Source organism: Sinocyclocheilus rhinocerous, unplaced genomic scaffold (genome assembly GCF_001515625.1).
Source record: "Sinocyclocheilus rhinocerous isolate Xijiao unplaced genomic scaffold, SAMN03320098_v1.1 scaffold449, whole genome shotgun sequence".
In the NCBI taxonomy this organism is placed as follows: Eukaryota; Metazoa; Chordata; class Actinopteri; order Cypriniformes; family Cyprinidae; genus Sinocyclocheilus; species Sinocyclocheilus rhinocerous.
The window spans coordinates 609,738-630,335 of record NW_015652285.1 but is presented as its reverse complement, the minus strand read 5'-3'; the positions used below and the strand labels follow the sequence as shown (position 1 = coordinate 630,335).

At 38.3% G+C, this 20,598-nt stretch overlaps 1 protein-coding gene across 1 annotated transcript in view; it reads right to left on the bottom strand.

Annotated features, from left to right (window-relative positions):
• Positions 1 to 20,598, bottom strand: part of ctdsp1 (CTD (carboxy-terminal domain, RNA polymerase II, polypeptide A) small phosphatase 1) — a 41,150-nt gene that overhangs the window by 3,837 nt on the left and 16,715 nt on the right. The window contains exons 2-5 of the mRNA XM_016520211.1: positions 12,161 to 12,315; positions 5,939 to 6,040; positions 2,429 to 2,485; positions 716 to 808 (exon numbers count right to left, since the gene is read on the bottom strand). Of these exons, the coding sequence (XP_016375697.1) occupies positions 716 to 808; positions 2,429 to 2,485; positions 5,939 to 6,040; positions 12,161 to 12,315 (407 nt within the window). The remainder of the gene's footprint in view (positions 1 to 715; positions 809 to 2,428; positions 2,486 to 5,938; positions 6,041 to 12,160; positions 12,316 to 20,598) is intronic.

Sequence of the window (20,598 nt, the reverse complement as noted above, 5' to 3'; positions counted from 1 at the left end):
AAAAAATAAATAAATCGTGCGCACGATTTACTAATTCGTTCCTTCGATGTACTAAAACGTGCACACGATTACTATTTCGTTCCCTCGGTTTGCTAATTCATTCCCTCGATTTGCTAAGTTGTGCGCACAATTTACTAATTCGTTCTCTCGATTTATAAATCGTGTGCACGATTTAGCAAATCGAGGGAACAAATTAGTAAATCGTGCGAACAATTTATAAATCGAGAGAACAAAATAGTAAATCGTGCACATGATTTAGCCTACTAGTTTTTTCTTGCATGTCATGTGCGGGGCTCCGTAATATAGTACTGGAACGACTAAATACAATAAAATAGCAGCAAAGTCGGCATACTGTTGCTCCCAAATAATCCTTATTCCTCATATATATATAGATAGAGAGAGAGAGAGCGATGATAGATGAAAATGAGGATTAGTATAAAAAAAAAGTAAATAAATAATAAACAGGAAAACGGGCACTAAAGTCGCACACTGTTGCTCCCAAATCAATTTATTAAGCTCACCAAGAGAAAAAAATTAAAATAATTTGCAGGTCTGAAAACATCCATTTTAAAATACTTAAATGTTTTCCACAGCTGTGGGAACCCTGTAACCATCTATAAATCTGATACATACAGTAAGTAATGTTAAATCCTATTTATTAATAAACTTATTGCTTAATATCTTGCATAGTGCAAAATCCTTTTGCATTTCTTACCTTGGCTAAGCTTGCAGTGAATAACACACACTCGAACAGTTCACCCATCCGTTTGAGAAACTCGTCAACATGAGGTCTCTTCAACACATACACCTACATTCAGAAGGTAGACAGAGGAAAAACAGTTAAAATATGAGTCATTACTGCAATGGATTCAATTCAGTAACTATCTGAAGGGGGAAACCCAGCATATGCCAAAAAAAACTGGTGCTAAAACAGGTCACATTCATGATGATATATTACTAAATAAATAAGATTTATATTAGCCTGTATTTTGATATGATACTTCATATAACGATGAGTTTTATGTGATCGTAGAACGATAAACCCTGTTTTATAAGAAGCAATAAAACGGGTTGTTTTACTCTAACAACTAGGTCAGCCAAGCTCGTCTATGAAGCTGGTGGTCTCATTCCTGAACCAAGTCATCCCGAATAGGCTTTCCTGACATTACAAGCCTATCCTGGATTACTTGAAACAGGCCAAAGCCTTATCTGTCTTCTGTCTTCAGTCTCATGGTGTAACTGGGACTGTTGGCCTTTAAAGGGCCAAGGCACCATACTGTCATAGCCCGAGAGAGCAATAGACACACTCTGAGGAGAGATTGATGGCCAGTGACTTCTCGGAAGCCAGTCAGGGTTTCTCCATTTCGTCAGGACCCAGAAATAGCCACCTGCTGCTCTGACCCATCAGCGGCGATGGCAACGATACTGTCAGGTAGCACACCCAACTTAAATGGCAATACATAAACAAGAGAAAAAGTTTGTGTTGTTCAACACTGCGCAACAGTAGACAAACAAATAGAGGTCACAGGTTAACTTGAACTGCATGATTAAAGAAGCTTGAATGCCAATTATTTTTCTTGATATTATATCACAATTGGTCTGTTCTAATGAACAGAAATTACATTAAAATAAATACATATTCTGTGTGGGACAACTGCACACCATTTTTAATGTATGTTTGCAGGAAGCAAGTAAAAGGAAAACATGACAATGCTCACATTATAATCAACAAAGCTGTTACAGCAGATTATCACAGTTTCACACACTGAGAACAGAAGTGAAACATAAAACGTTCATCCAATTAGGATGAGTAATGACAGGCCTATAGACTTATTTAAAACCTTATGAGTCACCACTGCATTCATGCGTATAATGGACTATGATTGGCTGCAATTCTCATCCATTGCCAAAACATGTAAATACATTATTTTGATTGAACACTGTAATTCAGGGCTTTCAACCTGGAGTCTGGGAACACCAAGGAGGCAGCAAAAGGGTTCTAGGGGGTCTGTGGAAAATTTGAGGAAAACAAAAGTTGTATTTTTGGGACTTTAAAGTTATCTGTAAAACTGCTAACAAATCTGAATTTAAATGCTTTTTTTCAGGTCTATACATCTAACATTACCTCTATAAGTTGGTAAAAAAATTTATATTTTCCAGATAATATTGTGGTTTACTTTGGCTTCAGTACAGTAAGAATATAAGAAAAAATATATACACACACACTTTTTCTTGTTTTCAAGAAAAGGTTCTTCAGGATGTCATATTTCCAGGATATTGGCATCAAAATGGGCATCTTTCATTACTGAAACAGCAGTTATCATAATCTCGATCTTTTTTCCCCAGTTAATTTGTGCAGGTCTACAGCTAACAATTTAATTTAACAGCCTGACTTCAACACCCTTCTATGAGAACATGTTATGCTCACCTGATGTACTGTTCCATCAATTTCCACTGGAATGATAAAGTCAGCATTGTTTACCGGCTGGGAAGAAAAAAAAACAATAAAACTGAACTGTTGCAGGCAAAAGAACATATGTTAAATCTATATTGCAGGTGACTGGATCAATGACTGACAAGATGTTAGTGAACATGAAAGACCCAGCAGGCTCCAGTCATTATTTAGAACATTGCCACAGACCCTGAGAGTGCTCTTTAGATAGGCCTAGAAACTCAATCTCAAATGTTAGATAATCACGTTTATGTGTTATAGAGATGTCAGGACAGCGTGACCTACATTCACAGATGTGGCATGAAGTAACATCATGCTGTCTTGTGCTAAAAGATCACACTTGTTTTACTTCTGACTTTGAAAGGAAAAGTTCACCCCAAACATGGAAAAAAAGTGCCATAAAAGTTGCCATATGACTTTGCAGTACATTCTCTGTCTTTTAAAACCATGACGTTTAGTCATAAATAAATAAATATCAGACTGATGTGCTCTGGTGTCGTTTTTTTTGGTCCTTTTGGAGTTTGTGGTTACTCTGAACTGTTGCTCGGTATAAAGTGTAATTCTCCTTTTGTGTTTCACAGTAAGTAAAACAATAACAACGTGTAGATTTAAAACATGAGGTGAAAATAAATAATGACAGAATTTATATTTTTGGATGAACTACTTTTAAACAAACCGCTTATATTTAATCAACTCAATATACTTAGAGTTCACTTCCTGATTGCAAGTAGCCAAAGTCATTAGAACAGTGTCGCTGCTGACACTCCCGAGAGGAAAACATTCATTTTTTCCTGGCTTTCCCAAATTGTGCACATAGCACATTTATGATGTCATGCAGCAGGAGAAAAAAATTCTTCCATAAAGAGTCAAATCAGGGAATGCCGCATTTCTCCAGAAAAGTGCATGCGTGTGTGTGTAAAAACAAACAGTAAAGGCACAATTAGACAGAATTATTTAACCAAAAGAAGCATACTGCACTTTCTCTAGTCAACTTGATGCTTTCCCCCGGCTCAAATAAGCTTACTTGTATTTACAATGGCACAATCAGCAAAACATTCTGCACCACTGTCAACAATTAGTATTTCAAAAACAAAGTATTGTATTGTATTTCTACAAACGTTTCCTAAACCCTCCCACCATCTGCCATTGGTTGGACAAACAGAAAGTCCGGTCTCAAACTAACGCCATTGGTTGAGTTTGTTGCTGGTTAGGCAGCTCAAACAAACATGATAGTAGTGGTGGGCGGTATGACCAAAAATTTATATCACGGTATTTTTCAAAATTATACCGGTTTCACGGTATTATTTTTTTTTTCCATGCATGACCGGGTGTAAACCACATTTTATACTGATTGAGAGAGGAAATAGGCTACTGCAGTAGATTGACTTAGAATGCCCTATTTTACTGTCACGATGAGTGAATAGATGAGTTCTTCTGTGTCATCATGTTCTATTAGTTCTACAGCTTCAGTTTCTGAACTTTCACGCTTAGTAACACATACAGCTGTGTCCTCGCAACAGTGAAAAGAGACCCCCCCCCTCAAACACGTTCTGAACATTATTTAAACAACACCGGTATTGCGGTATTTTAAAAATTCATATCATAAGAAAAATAAACACCGGTATTCGGTATGAACCGGTATACCGCCCAGCACTACATGATAGCATGATGGCATCACAGAGCCACAGTTTGTACACTTTTCAGAGAAATCAACTTACAGTTGTCTATGCACATTAAAGGGATAGTTAAATCAGAAATGAAATTTCTGTCATCATTACTCACCTTTATGTCAAACCTGTAAGACTTGCTGTCTTCTGCAGTAATATTTTAAGCAATGTTTCAACTGTTTTTGTCCATATAATTAAAGTCGGTGGTGTCCAAAGCCAGTGTTGGGCAGTAACGCATTACTTAGTAACGCGTTACTGTAATTTGATTACTTTTTTAGTAATGGAGTAATTTAACGTGTTATAATTTTCAAAATAGTAATTAGAGTATAGTTACAAGCCGAGGTCAGCTAATTGCTGGCAGAATGCAGTGATTTCTAATCTAGATTGTAAAAAGGATGTAGCACACGCACTGTCGAGTCAAGTGCCAGTGGATTAGAGACCTGCTCTCCCGCAAGACCAGACGCAACAGAGTGCAGCGCGGGACAAGACTTGATAGACGAGTGCAGAGACTCGTGTGTGTGCGGGAGAATAAAATGATTCACGGGACTCCCGCAAAATAGAAATATCTAAACATAAAATATCTAAAACAAATAAATTGTTATTCATCTATTGCACATAAGCAACATGAACTAATATAAAATATAAACGATTAACAAGGTGCAAGCCTATGCAGAGTTTCTATTTAGGCTATTCGATTAATTATGCATATATTTATTGTGTTATAACAGAGATTTGTGATATTGCGATGAACTGAGATGTCTTTTAGAGATTATAAATGCAGCGCTCTTTGCTGGCATTCTGCCATGCCAAACCATGCACGCAGCAGCCGCTTGCTTTAGTTAAAAATAACAGTGTTATGTGAATGTTGATGCTTTAATAACAAATACTTATCGGGAGCGAGTATGCTGGGATTTCATGAATTTCATGGAGAAAAAAGTAACGTAACTAGTAATGTAACTAATTACTAATTACTTTTGAAATAAAGTAATCCGAACAGTAACGTGATTACTTTTAAAAGGAGTAATACATTTAATTACATTTTCAGAGTAACTTGCCCAACACTGTCCAAAACACACATGGTTTAAACATTTCCACACATAGCTTGTATTACAAAACTTACGGTATTTACTAGTTGTCATATCAACACTATATAGAGAAAAAATAATAATGTTCCAAAATTCAGAAATCTCTTGAAGAGTGCGGTTATCTAAATCAGACAAAAATACAGGTGCGGGCGGTTGGCGGGTGGATAATTTATTTGAAGCTGCGGATTCGGGTGACGTTTTAGCTCATTCGCGCATCACTAATGCCTAGTAAGAGCTTGATTAGCTGGTTCAGGTGTGTTTAATTGGGGGTGGAGCTAAACTTTTCAGGACACCGGCCCTCCAGGACCGAGTTTGGACACCCCTGGTCCAAAGCAAACCAACACTGGACCCAACTGACTATCATTGTATAGACAAGAAACACTGAAACATTCTTCTAAATATTTATTTTGAGTACTGCAGAAGAAAGCAAGTCTTACAGGTTTGGAACAACATGACGGTGAGTGAGTCAATGACAGAATTTTCCTTTTTAGGTGAACTATCCCTTCAAACATGAACAGGAGAACATCAGATAAATGACACTTCAGCTTTAAAGTTTGTGATGTGAATGCATGCAATGGTGTTAAATATCTATCTATAACATTTGAGTCAAGTGTATCCCATATCCATGATATGATTACTTGGGCTACCAACAGCACATGTGACATATATAGTTTATTCACACCCGCCGCCAGCAATAAAGTGATGGAAAAACAGGGCTCAACACACTGACTTACCTTGAATGAACTGTGGACTAGTGTTTCATCCAGATCAATGACTACACAGATCTTCCCTACATCTTTAGACTTTATCTGTGGAAGAAGTGGTTTGGCTGGGACCTGCAATAAACATGTCAAGGACACTGGTAAATAAGTAGAAGTTGGCATTTACAACAACAAGCTATTTTACAGTAAGAAATACAGTATAGCTTCTTATGTCACAGACATTATCATACAAATAAAGACTGAAATTGCATGTCAGCTATACAAAACAATTTATGTTTTGTATTTTTGCATCTTATATTATGTATCTTAGTCTGATAGTAGACAACAAGTTCCGTGCTTGCGCGCACATACAGAGCGGCGTTTCAGGCAGAGCACGAACACAGAATTGATTCCTCTTTCGTTTTTTTGCTCATCTGAAAAATGATCCGATCTGTGACTCAAAATGTGATATGATAATGTAATATAATCCGAACCGTGAGATTTGTGATCCGTTGCACCCCTACTCTCTTGACTTGTTATTTGAAGAAAAAATACAATATCTTGTATTCGGGCTAGTTTAATTCATTTTTGGGCTACCAAAATCTGAAGAATGCCTGCTCGAAGGGCTACCAGGGATTTTGAAATTTTGCGAGCCCTGTGTAGGGCTAGCTGGTGTGACCATATGTAGTGTATGATAGACAGTAACATGCGTCAACTGGTATAGATTTTATTTGAAATTCTATATGTTTGCCTGAGTATCTATTGAGGGACAGGGTTGCTTCACATTATTTAGAGCTATTAAGTCCCGTGTAAAAATGTGAGAGGTATAAAGTCACATGGAAAAATGCAAAACACTAAGCATGATGTGTCCACAATTTAAAGAAAATTTAAAAGAAATATCCGTTTTATAATACTAGTTTAAAGCTGCAGTCCGTAACTTTTGGCGCTCTAGCGGTTAATAAACAGAACTGCGTGCGTCTTGCGGAAGAACATTGTAGCCGGAGCTACTTCTCTGTTTTATGTCTATGGCGAATCACGCAGGTACTGGGCTACTCCGCAGCGGTACCTACCCGAACCAGTCTAAATAGTCTGAATATAAACACTTATTATAGGTGTACCGTAGTGATTCAGGACAAGCCAAAAACACAGTTTGGAAAATGGATTCATGGTGTACTCGCTTATTATATAAATTTTGTACATTTTGAACACAAAAAAGTTACGGACTACAGCTTTAACTGTTTGAGTTTTTTGTTTTAACCCAGGTATTAGCCTATGTCACACTTTCATTATTTGTTCCAAAAAATACATAAAAATTAAATAGAAAAACATATTTATAATATATTTCATTCACTGGAATATTAAAAAAGTCATTACCAAATGGTAAAATATAAAAAAAAAACTAAACCTTTGACGATCCTGATGATCTATTTGTGCTTTTTGTGCAATAAAAATCTAAAAAAAACATTGATTAGGTTTACAAGTGAGTGCGGATCCTGCTTTTTTTTTTCACTTGAAGTAATTATGATTTTCACTGATCTAAGCACCCTATGTATCGTTGAGCAAAGTGATTTCATTTTTTTTTTTTGGGATTCAAATGTTTTTTCCATTGAACTTCAAGAAAAAAATATATAAATTATAAAATTATAAAAAAAATTATAAAAAATAAAACTATAATATATACACTACCATTCAAAAGTTTGGGGTCCGCATATTTTTTTTAAAGAAATCTCTTGCTCATTTTTTTTTTAACTGACTTCAAACTTTTGTACAGTAGTGCACAATTAACATTACGCAAATACACCATGATAAGACTTTGGTCATAGAGCCCAACCCAAACAGGGTGTATTAGTTATAGATATGAGTATTCATAAGGGGGCATAAGGTAGCTCTTTTAGCACTAGCATTCCATAAGCAGAGGAAGATCAAGTGACTGGCTGCAGCTTGGGTGGGATATCAAAGCTGCTGGCCAACCAATTTTTTATCGAAAAGTACACAGTGCACACACAGTCTGAAACTGACTCTGTCCTACGCTTACAGAATGAACATCTCAAGACCGGCAGGCGCTTCCGGATTCATTACCAAGTTGGAGAGTGTACAGATGACTCTGATTTAAATAACAGAACATATGACATGGAATCAGAACCCAGCATGGCGTCTTATTTTAGTTCTGTTGCTACTGACTTCATACTAATTAAAATCCGAAGCAAAAACAGAGATGGCAAGAATGTCTGGCAACTCAAAACAGAACAGACTAATTGCATTCTTTTACAAGCAAAATGTTTTGACATTGAACGATCAAATTCATGCATACAGACTTTTCTAAACTCAATTAGCAAGTGTCTCCCCTAAGAAAAAGGTACCTGATCTATGGGCGGAAGACAGAATTCACAATCACAGTCCTCTGGGTACTCTTCATCTTCAGATACATCACTCTCCTCATAAGAATGACTCTGTTCACAGCTTTTTTGGTCGGACTTAAAAAACGTGTCTTGTTCAGATGCTTCACTTCTTGCAACTTGATGTATAAGTTCCTCTAATTTTACATTTTTCTGGTGCTGCTCAGACAGACCATCTGTTCCAGGAGGATCAAGAAGTCCAGAGGGATCTTTTGGCTCGGTGTTGGCCTCTTGCTGACCATCTGATACCCAAAGAGTGCCAGTCTCTATGTTTGACTGCTCCCCAAAGGCACAAGAGACCAGCTGATCAGCAGTCGGGGTCTCTTTACCATCGTCACATTCCTCAGAACATCCCACAGCATCCTCAAAGTCAAAAAGGTTTGTTTCTTCATCTTCAGTAGTTTCAATCTCTCCACAACAAGGTCCATGAGCCCCCTCAGTTTCATCAAAGTCAGAGTGTGTCTCCTTGATTTCATCGATTTCAACCACAGAACTGAGATCTTGTACACTTTCCGTGTTCTCAGAAGTGTAATTTTCAGTTAAATCCTGACTGACCTCAGTTTCCAACAATGTACTTTCTTCAACAGGAGATTCTGAAGTATCAGCTCCTTGAAATGTGTCCTTCACAGCACACAATCCTGTGGAATCATCAGATACACTGTCGAAAGCATTTTCAACCACTTCTTCAAGTCCATAAGCTTCAACAGCTGCAACACAGGACACTTGCACATCCATCTCAACATGGGGTTCAATGACCTCTCCATTTTTGTGGCAAAGTTCATCATACCTGCCCTCAGAATACAACAAGAAGCATTCATCCATAAAACCAGGCCCATAATCTTCAGCTTCATGGACCTCATCTGGTTTGGCACATTCATGGATCTGATCCAGGTCAAGTCCAACAGCTACAGCTTCAGCATACGTTTTACTGCTTTCCTTTCCTGTCTCTTGTCGCTCAGAATCAATCTCACATGCTTCTTCACAAGCACCTAACTTTTCCTGTGCATACATACCGAAGTTCTTATCCTTACCTTCATCAGGGTACTCATCTGGCTGTAGAATTTGAATCATGGACTCATCATCCTCCGTTAGATTTTCCGTATCACATGGTTGATCTGAGAAGATTTCAAACGATTCCAAGTCAACAAAACTTTTGAATGATTCCGTTTCAGAGCTACCTTGACTTTTACCATCCATGCAGTCACTGTACTCCTCCTCGCTCGATTCATCTGAAGAACCTGCTGCTGTGGTCACTGCATCCAGGGAGATGTCCACATTCAAGTGGTGTTCAAACTTTACCTCCTCATCATCAGCAAGTTGAAAAGATTGAGGAGTTTCATCATTACAACATTTCCCGTTCTCCAACTCATCACACTTTCTACAGAGCTTCCTACAGATATCCAAAGCTTGAACTTCTTGCTTGCAATCTACGACTTCAGAGGTTTCTACCTCTCCATTTGACTCACTGATTTCAGCAGCAAGACTTGAAGTCTCCTTATTATTAGTATGCCTCAAAAGATCAGTAAGAAACTGAGAAAGCCACCGAGCCTCAAAGGTTTCCATTGATCCAGAAAACATGGCATCGGACTGAGATGGTTTCCTAACCTCAGTTCTGCTGCTATGATTAGGCAAATTTTCTTTGGTTACTTCAGGGATGTGAAAGACAGAGCTGTGTGTTCTTGAAGACTCAGGGCATTCTTCTGCAAGTCTGCTTTGATGTGGGCCCTCAGAATGGTCAGTGGGCACAGCGGGAGTGCATTGTTCACGCACATAACATTTCTCAAAGTATGTTCCACAACTTGTGCATTGCTCTAAAACCTTAAAACATACAGAGGATTTGCTGTGCTCAGAGAGTCGGTTACAGTCTTGATGCCCTTCAGTTGGGGAGTCAAAGGTCCAACTACAATCAAAGGTCTCAGACGAACAAGTGCAATCATCTAGGCTGTTTAGCAGAACTCTGTCATCAGTGGTGTCCATTTGCCCAGTAAGCTGTGTGTGCTCAAGGGACACACAGTGGTCAGATGGCTTACTTTCTTTAGAGTCCTGACACAGTTCAGGGGATTCAAAATGTGTGGCATGGTATTTATCAAGCTTGTTTTGATTGTTAGGTTCAGACGGTTTAGATGTCTCACAGTCTTCGGAATCTAGTTCAACTACACCGTTTTGATCAGATATACTGTCTTCAGGACTGCTGTTTTCACACTTGTTGTACTGTTCCTGATATTCTCCATCACATTCAGAAAGCATTTCATGATCTGAAGGATCTAATTGTGAGGACTCAACATCAACTTGTGGAAAGGAATCACAAAGATCTCCCTCCATTACTAGTTCTGTATAATCTTGTGGTAAAGATTCACAATCATCTAGGCTCATCTCGGACAAAATGATTTCTTCCGCATTATCATGGTGAAAACAGTCTGGGCTAAACTCTACCGGTTCTGCATCATCTTGCAGAATAAACTCACAAAGGTCTGAGCTAATCTCCGATGAGTTTAACTGTACTGCATCATGTTGTTTAAAAGAGTCACAACTACCTAGTCTCATCTCAGTTAAAATTATCTGTTCTGCATCATCTTGTTGAAAAGACTCACAATCATCTAGGCTCATCTCAGATAAAGTTAACTGTTCGGCATCATGTTCAGAAATCTCACTTTGATCACTTCGCTCAAATGCAATGCCAAGTTCATTTTGGCTTATTTCAACCAAGTCAACTGAAGAACTGCTTATTTCAAAACACTCACTGTGCTCAGAGCAGCTGTCCAACAAAGAGCTGTATCCAGATGAACAAGACCGATATGAAAATTCACCACTGATTTGACCATTTTCAAAGCAAAGCCCATCAGCCTCTTTCACCCTGATGGTGTTTTGGTGTGCAGTGGATTCAATAAGTGCTTCTTGTTCTGTGCACAATTCTGCAGCACGTTCCAAAGACTGGTTTTCCTTTTTAGGATCTCCTTGTCCAGAGACCTCAGAATGGCCAAAGCATAGTTCAGCGGGCATGTTTACTTCGGAGTGCTCGCTTTTAAAAAAGGCAGAGGATTCCAAGTACTTAGTAATGTTGCTTTCGACAAAAGACATCCGTTCTCCAAAACACTGGCAAAGGTCAGAAGAAGGGAAACACTCCAAACATTCTCCCATAGGTTTGCTTTCTCCAGAGAGCCTGCAAGGAGAGTCAGAGATCTGCGTTTGCAGAGGAGGCGCGCAAGGCTGAAGGGATTCGTTGAGCCCACAGCCTGCCTGAGACACCAGCAGCAATGTGCACGTTGACATGACAGAGGGGTTGAGACTCCACTGAACCCTGCACTCAGCCCGCCTTCAGGACACCTACCAATTTATTTTGGTGCTTTAGAGACGTGACAAATAACTCCTGGTGTATCAAATCACTATAAAAAGCTGAAGTAAGGCATAAATCTGAATCCAACACCTACAGCGTCTTGACACCCGATCTACTTGTAGTTGTTCACAGCCATGCTTTTTTCCTTGAATAATTAGTTCAATGGAATTATGAGTGGCAAAATTTCTGACATATCTTCATATCGGCTTGCAATTAGTTGGGAATTATGAGAACAGATAGCTTTTCTTTTTGCTAAATAAATTAATAACATTAGAGTAATTTAGGGTCCCTACATGAATGCAAATGAGATTAATTCTCATCATGGTATATTCAACTCGTAAACAGGAAAATAATTGCACAAAAGCTAACTTGAGGTTTTGGTTTCCTCACTATCACAGTTGATCATGTGGCTCTCGGTCGTGTTAACCACAAGCTGGCCAGTATTCAGAAAACGCTAGAGAGTACAGGGCGGGGAGGCAGCGGGACGTCAAAATAAGAAGTTACCAAAACTGAAATAACTCTTACTTTTGAGATGGTTCCATTCTCTTCCACCAGCAGCGGGGCGTTGTTATTGACAGGCACGTGATCCGTTTCGTCATGACAAAGGCAGCAGAAGAGACTGTGGAAAATGCCACGACTGCGGGGTTTCTTCGATGAGGATGCAGCATGTGGAGGGGCACCTGGGAAACGAGAAGCAATCATATCACACCAACAGCTACCCTGCTGTTCACCGTCATATATCTTTGCATACATGATACGCTCGGCTAGTTCCGACAGCTTACGCTTGTTATGAGATGACTGTATTCGTAAGCATGTATAAATGATCCGTAATAACTGGTCTTATATTACAAATATACAGATGAGTACAAACATCAGAATAAAAAAAATGGATACAAAAACTTGCCAAAACGTTGCAAAAACATTTTAGTAATTATATACGGTACCTTAAATTAAGACCAAATCCAAAGCATGTCTAAGTCACATTTTGAGATATTGATTAAAACAAGCAGTCTTCTTACAGTGTTGTAAAATCTTTCAGTGAAAGCCTTTGCGTAACTGCTTTTTTAACTGTATAGGATGAAACTATGTCTATCGATTTCAGAAAGGGTGGAGTGGAGCTTTTATTAATTGGAAACACATGTCTGTCACACCCATGAGCTCCCCAAAACTTACTCCAGAATCTGAGCTTCAGCATACGACATACAACAACAATGCTTTTGAGTCTGACACAGGTTGAGGGGGAAAAAAGACATGTCAAACAGCAATTTTGCATACTTGTTCTGCACTAACTAGTCAACCACTAAAAACACTATTAAATAGCACAAATTGATTGTTCTTTGCATCTCTGCTAAGAATTCCTCAAGTAATCTCACAATTTACTTAATTTTAATTTTCAATAGCCCATTATTTTTCATAGAGGGTTGCAATAGGGTTCTGCCCGACAAAGTGAATTAAAAAAAAACACTTTAACTCAACTCTAAAGTTAACTGTAAGACTGCTCTGAAGTAGTAAAAGAAAAGACACATTTAATAATAAGTCAGTATTTCCAGAAAATATTTTAGGATTTTGATTTGGCTTTAATACAGCAAGAATAAAAAATTATTTAATTTTGCAGGTCTTTAATAATATCACCCTTTTCCTTAACAGTATGAATGGGCGTTCATACATGAAAATTAGGGGTGGGTGATATATGGCAAAGTGGGTGAAGATAAAAATCTTTGACATTATTTTATCTTTGTTATTAAAAAATAAGAACAAAGATACACATTACAAACACACATAATATACAAATAAAACAAACAGTGCTTTATTTTTCAGGTACAGTAGGTGTATTTAGCAGTAGCATTCAAGAAATTGAATGAACAAATATAAAAGTAAAACACTATATACACTTCACTGTATAAATTATACATTGATTCTCATTAAAGCAACTGTATTAAAGTTCTTAAGTCAAGAGCAGTGAGTGATTTTTCTCTTTGTGATTTGTTGTTTTATTAACATTAAAGGGATAGTTCACCCAAAAATGAAAATTCTGTCATCATTTACTCACTCTCAAGTTGTTTTAAACCTGAATGAATTTCTTTCCTCTGTTGAACATAAAAGTTATTTTGAAGAATGTGGGCAACCAAACAGTTGCTGGTCCTCAGTGACTTTCATAGTGTTCCCCCCCCCCCAGCAATTGTTTGTTTACCCACATTCTTCAAAATATCTTCTTTTGTGTTCAGCACAAATTAATACAGGTTTGGGACCACATGAGAGTGAGTAAATTATGACAGAATTTTAATTTTGGGGTGAACTATCCCTTTAAATGACAAGTGGCAGCATGTTTACAATTAGCCTGCTGTCACACATCTAATATACATGCACGCATCTGTTTTTCTCTCAACTGTGTACTTTCACTTTCGACATAACCATGTGTGTTTATATGTAAACCTTGAGTGTTTTATGAATGTATGTCACGTTGTACAGTATATTGAGACGGAGGCGACAGATGTAGCAGGAAACTACGATATTTCTTCAAAAGCAGATTGTGGAGACATTTTAATCATCCTAAAATCGTGTTATCGCACACCTCTAATGAAAATATATAACCACCTCTATATTTCAAGGGAATTGCTTTGCAAAGGGTATCATCATCATATTTGGGGGTTCTTGGCATCGAATAGTTTGAAAATCAGTGTTAGAGTACTCAAACACAAAATTATTCGAAATGACCATGCCTGCTGTTTGCTAATAAGCAAGATATTTGTCACCAAATACAGCAGACAGGGACACAGTATCCGTGAATAGTGGCACATTACAGGGAATCCACGTGATTATGGATCTATGTTGGGCTCGGGGCAACAACACAGCCCTGGGCAACTTACAAGAGCGAACAACAGCGACGAAAGCTGGACTTTGCAAGACAAAATCTTTGACAAATTAGGCTGGGGCCAAGACGGCCGAGGCAGCTGTCAACAGGGAAGATTAGTATGCCATTCAAAATTCAAACTTAAAGCTCATGTATCAAACTGAGCTGTAATAAACAAGTTAGTTAAAGCATCCAGTACTTTCATTGAAATACTAAAAGCTAGGGTTGCAAAAAGGTGGAAAATTTCCAGCAAATTTCGGAAACATTCCAGAAATTTTGGAAACTTTCCAGGATTTTTTTGGAATATTCCAGGGATTTTTGGAAATTTTCCGGAAATTTTCCACCCCTTTGCAACCCTACTAAAAGCACATTATTGTAACAGTAAAAGAATGTGATCAGAAACTAAAGGCTGAGTTTTTGTTTTAAATTTAGATTAGCCTATTAGATTTATTTTCATTCTGACATGTCCTTTAACATAAAAGTTGCCCTTAAAACCAAACTTAACCCAAAGAACATATATGCCGTGAGCTGCCAGCCCATCATCAGGATATAAAACACGTCTCTTGACCTTCAAACACAAAATGTACATTAACTTGTCAACGATAAAACACACACGCTAACGGTGCATGTGACCCTCTGTAAATATCCAGAGAATTTGACAGGTCATAATAGTGACACATCGCTAAGCGAGCACACCTGCATCCCGGCACAGGACACGAGAGTGGCAGGTTTACAAATGTGAAGAAAAGGGTAGGTGAAGGGAACTGTGAAGAAACCGCATCCATCGCTTCATGTTGACTCCTCTGATATTACACATCAGAGGGCTTTAAATAGCACGCGCGGGCAGCTGTTGAAACATAAAAGTTGCCCTTAAAACCAAACTTAACCCAAAGAACATATATGCCGTGAGCTGCCAGCCCATCATCAGGATATAAAACACGTCTCTTGACCTTCAAACACAAAATGTACATTAACTTGTCAACGATAAAACACACACGCTAGCGGTGCATGTGACCCTCTGTAAATATCCAGAGAATCTGACAGGTCGTAATAGTGAAACATCGCCAAGCGATCACACCTGCATCCCGGCACAGGACACGAGAGTGGCAGGTTTACAAATGTGAAGAAAAGGGTAGGTGAAGGGAACTGTGAAGAAACCGCATCCATCGCTTCATGTTGACTCCTCTGATATTACACATCAGAGAGCTTTAAATAGCATGCGCAGGCAGCTGTTGACAGTGGTTAGTGATGGCATTCTACACAAATATAGACCACACCATAAACGGAATCGCAAAACAAAACTTTGTTGTGTTCCCGGCGTGGGGACAGGAGGGAATGGCTCAACCATATGTTTATCTCATGCTGTACATACGATACCTTGATGGACACTTTGATGAAAGACTGAAAAGCTGTAACCTATTAGCTTGGAGCAACAAACCCCAACTTGTAAACAGAAAAAGATCAAACAGATACTAGCTAGCAGAGACAATTATAAGGAAAACTTGACTCCTTGGCGTTCTATAATGAGCCTGATAATTAGGCTTCAACTTTTTCACCCCAGCCAGTTTAGTTTCTGTCCACATACTTAAGGGTTGCTTATCTGGGTCTCTTTTAAAGAGGGTCCCCATGCTATTCCAATCCCGACGGACAGAGGCCACTCAGCGACTGACTTCACGATGGTGACACGCGATCCCACGTTACAAACTCGAAACTTGTTTCATGCCACCCCTCGGTGGGGAAGGGCAGCTAATTTGGGTGACATTGCACCTACTTTGCACGAGTCCAATGAAGGGATCTAGACTAACTTATGACAGTGTGGAATCAGTGCCTACAAACTCTACAGATAGTAGGGTGCCAGAACCTTTCAAATGAAAAATTATACTTGTTGTGTTCCCGGCGTGGGGACAGGAGGGAATGGCTCAACCATATGTTTATCTCATGCTGTACATACGATACCTTGATGGACACTTTGATGAAAGACTGAAAAGCTGTAACCTATTAGCTTGGAGCAACAAACCCCAACTTGTAAACAGAAAAAGATCAAACAGATACTAGCTAGCAGAGACAATTATAAGGAAAACTTGACTCCTTGGCGTTCTATAATGAGCCTGATAATTAGGCTTCAACTTTTTCACCCCAGCCAGTTTAGTTTCTGTCCACATACTTAAGGGTTGCTTATCTGGGTCTCTTTTAAAGAGGGTCCCCATGCTATTCCAATCCCGACGGACAGAGGCCACTCAGCGACTGACTTCACGATGGTGACACGCGATCCCACGTTACAAACTCGAAACTTGTTTCATGCCACCCCTCGGTGGGGAAGGGCAGCTAATTTGGGTGACATTGCACCTACTTTGCACGAGTCCAATGAAGGGATTTAGACTAACTTATGACAGTGTGGAATCAGTGCCTACAAACTCTACAGATAGTAGGGTGCCAGAACCATTCAAATGAAAAATTATACTGACACAATTGAATAGAAACCAACTAGTTATATTATCATTGCAACTAATAAGTATAATTTCCAAAAGTAAAGCATATTTTGTCCAATAAAATGCACACTTGAAACCAAAAATCTAAGATCACTACAACAATATAAACAATATCATTACGAGGCAAAACAAAACAGTGACTTTTTCATACAACCAAGGATCATTAGAACAGATTTTACACAGACAGAAAAGTCCATAATTCATGGATTATAATTTAACATAATTCATGGATTATCACAGTATGATAATAATCATATTGTGGTATCTGTATTGTGGCACTGTTACTGCATCCAAGTATCATGTTATTTATATGGTACTACATAAAATACCATAGTATTATCATGGTATGTCCAAATTATAGTACTGCAACAATACCATAAAACTTTCTTGATGGTTTCTTGAAAGCAAACATTTGTTATGGAAAAAGTCTAAACATTTAAAAACTATAAACTGTAAAGCTGTATACATAAAACTATAAGCTGTATATATAATATAATATAATATAAATATATATATATTACTTTACTCATGCAAAGCACTATTAAAAAAGCAGTAAAAACATTAGTTCTAGAAAATTATAGAAAATTATATGAGGATCATTGAAATCTTGTACAATCAACTTTTCAGTTTGAAATTTACACTATCATTCAAAAGTTTGGGCTATTTTTCTGTACGTATTTGAAATAAGCTGCATTTATTTGGCCAAATACAAATACAGTAAATATTACAATTTAAAAATAACTGTTTCCTATTTTAATATATTTTAAAATGTAGTTTATTCCTGATGGTGAAACTGAATTTTTAGCAGCCATTTTCCAGTCTTCAGTGTCACATGATCCATCAGAAATCCTTCTATACTGATTTAGTATAAGCCATGATACTTTTTTTTTAGGATTCTTTGATGGAGAAAGTTCTACAGATCAGCATTTATTTGAAATAAAATTTTTGGAACAATGTATTTAAAGTCATGTTTAATCAACTTAATGCATCCTTGCTGAAAAAAAGTATTTAAAAAAAACTTACCGACCACATACATTTAAATGGTACTGTATATAGTCATGAATATACTGAATATATATTGTAATATGTATGTATACATGTAATATGCATACATAATGTACCTGTTGACATTCAAAAAAATGTTTGTTTTTTTTATTTCACTGTTGTGTATTTGGTAGTAATATTATAATAAAGGTGTTTGTGACTGATGTTTTGAATTAAACTAATTAAATCTCAGTTTTCAACAAATGCAAAAGCGGCTAAAAGGGGTCAAACCCACCCACTGGCTAATGACAAAGTGGTCAGTACAAGACAAACAGAGCAGATCGTAAAATGACAGTCTTTCCGCTTGTATTAAACTCAGACAGCATGAGAATCCCTCCGGAGGCCCCAGTGAACTCACTCTCCCTCCCTGTCTCCCTCTCGCGCACCCTCCCTGGAATGCAGCCATATCTCTGGCCCATAACTCTGCTGCACTGTGCCCGGTCAAACCAAAATAAGAACAGGAAGTGTGAGGAAGTGAAGTAAGAGCCGCTGCAAGGCAATGGAAGGCCCACACTGAGCCTTCATTGTGTCCCGCCTCTGACTTCCATCAGGCAGATCATGTTCTATGAGCAAGCAAAACAGGTAAAGAACGGCGAAGGCTTGGGAACACCATGCCGACATAATACACAATGCCGTGCAGTCAGGGAGGGATTCCGAATACTGACCACATTCACTGACCCAATTTGCTGAGACCATAACGCCTTCCAAGACAGGAAATAACAAAAAGGAATATTTGAAATATTAGGAATATTTGGCATATGCAAGCAGACTTGCCAATGCAGCCTCGGCAGCTGTCAATCCCAAACATGGAGAAATGAACAGGGCACGGCTTTGAAGATTGGCCTTTCTAAAAATACAGTTCTATAACAAAGTGGCGAACAGGTGCTCCGTCTCTATGCCGTAAATGTATCCGATGGTCCTGGACAATGTCTTGGCACGCTTTTCACAGGGTCACGCCAAAAGCTAAGCCTCAGTTAACAACATCATCCAGTGACATATCTTCTATGTCAGTGCATTAATCAGCGCACCTATATTAATCCAGGTACTGAAATGTTCCTTAGCTCAAAGACCAAGCCGTTAAGAATACGATTACTGAATTATGCAAGCAGTTCGGGTGTTTGTACAGCTAGACGCAACACGTCAGAGTCAGAGTTTAGTCTAACTCCAGTATCCAGGAAAAGACTTCAGTCATGCACTGATTTTAAGGGATTCTATTTCTTTAGATGCATAACTTGCACTCATTCCGTGTGAAGTTTCACTGTTTCATGCAACTTTCCTTCCACTTTTATTATTATTATTTATTTTACTTAAATAAAGTGCATTGAAAATTGCATTGAACAGTATAGAATGATGCTAGCAACACCAAGGGCATGGGTTCGATTCCCAGAAAATGCATGCCATGAACTGATTAAATGCAGACCTTGATGCAATGTAAGGTGCTTTGGATAAAAGCAACTGCATACATGTAAATGTTTTTCTATGCATTTTATCATTCTTGTGCTGCCACAGAGAGGTAGGAAAAGTTAGATTTCCTGCAAATTCCAATTAATTCAAAAACCAGCTAAATGAGCAGTTTTTCTAACAAGCTTTATTCTTCATTAACAACATAAAATACATACAAACCAGGGCTCAACAGTAAGGATGACCCAACTGACCCGGGCCCGGTGTGTCAGCTACCCCATTGTATATTTGCTGATCTTGTGCATGTGTTTTTATGCCATGAAAATATAAACATTTGGAATTCTGTGATACACTGGACATTGTGGATGCAAATTGCACTTATTTAAACTCGTCAACAAACTAAAAGTATCTAGTCGGCCAGCACAGATGACATTTTTGGAAAAATTGACAGAATAATTTGTGATTGTCTTTACCACATAGTACTAATATTTTTTTCTCACATAAGTGTGCTGCGCCATTCCTGTCGGATCCAATATAGACGGCAATATATCATTCCTTTTTAATCTCAGTCTCTCTGCAAATCCAGCGTCAATCTGTGTCTTGTTTACAAAGGAATCCGCGGTGAATTGCATAGTAAACTAACTTTCTGTGTGTCTGTTTGACAAGCTACATCCTTCATAGTTGGAGCCTTCTGTGACTTTGGTTAGACACATACACATAATCAGGACAAATCAAGCGATCTCTAACAAAGCAATAGTGACACATAGTACAAATATTTTTTACTCACATAAGTGTGCTGCGCCATTCCTGTCGGATCCAATATAGACGGCAATATAGCATTCCTTTTTAATCTCAGTCTCTCTGCAAATCCAGCGTCAATCTGTCTTGTTTACAAAGGAATCCGCGGTGAAATGAAGCGAACAAACGCTCAATATTTTACTCACGTGAGCTGAAACTTCATTAAAAATAAAGTTCAACCACGCATTCCTAATATTTGAATCCGAAGGAAGGTTATGCAGCGACTGTGTTCTTCCACAACCAGGCACTGCACAATATTTTGCGATCTTCAATGGCATGTTTATTGCTTGGTTGCTCCATCCGGTTTAGCGCCACTTATGTCATTTCCCTACTATGTCATGTGCAAATCAGTGGGCGGGGCTACAGAATTAGGCGTTGAT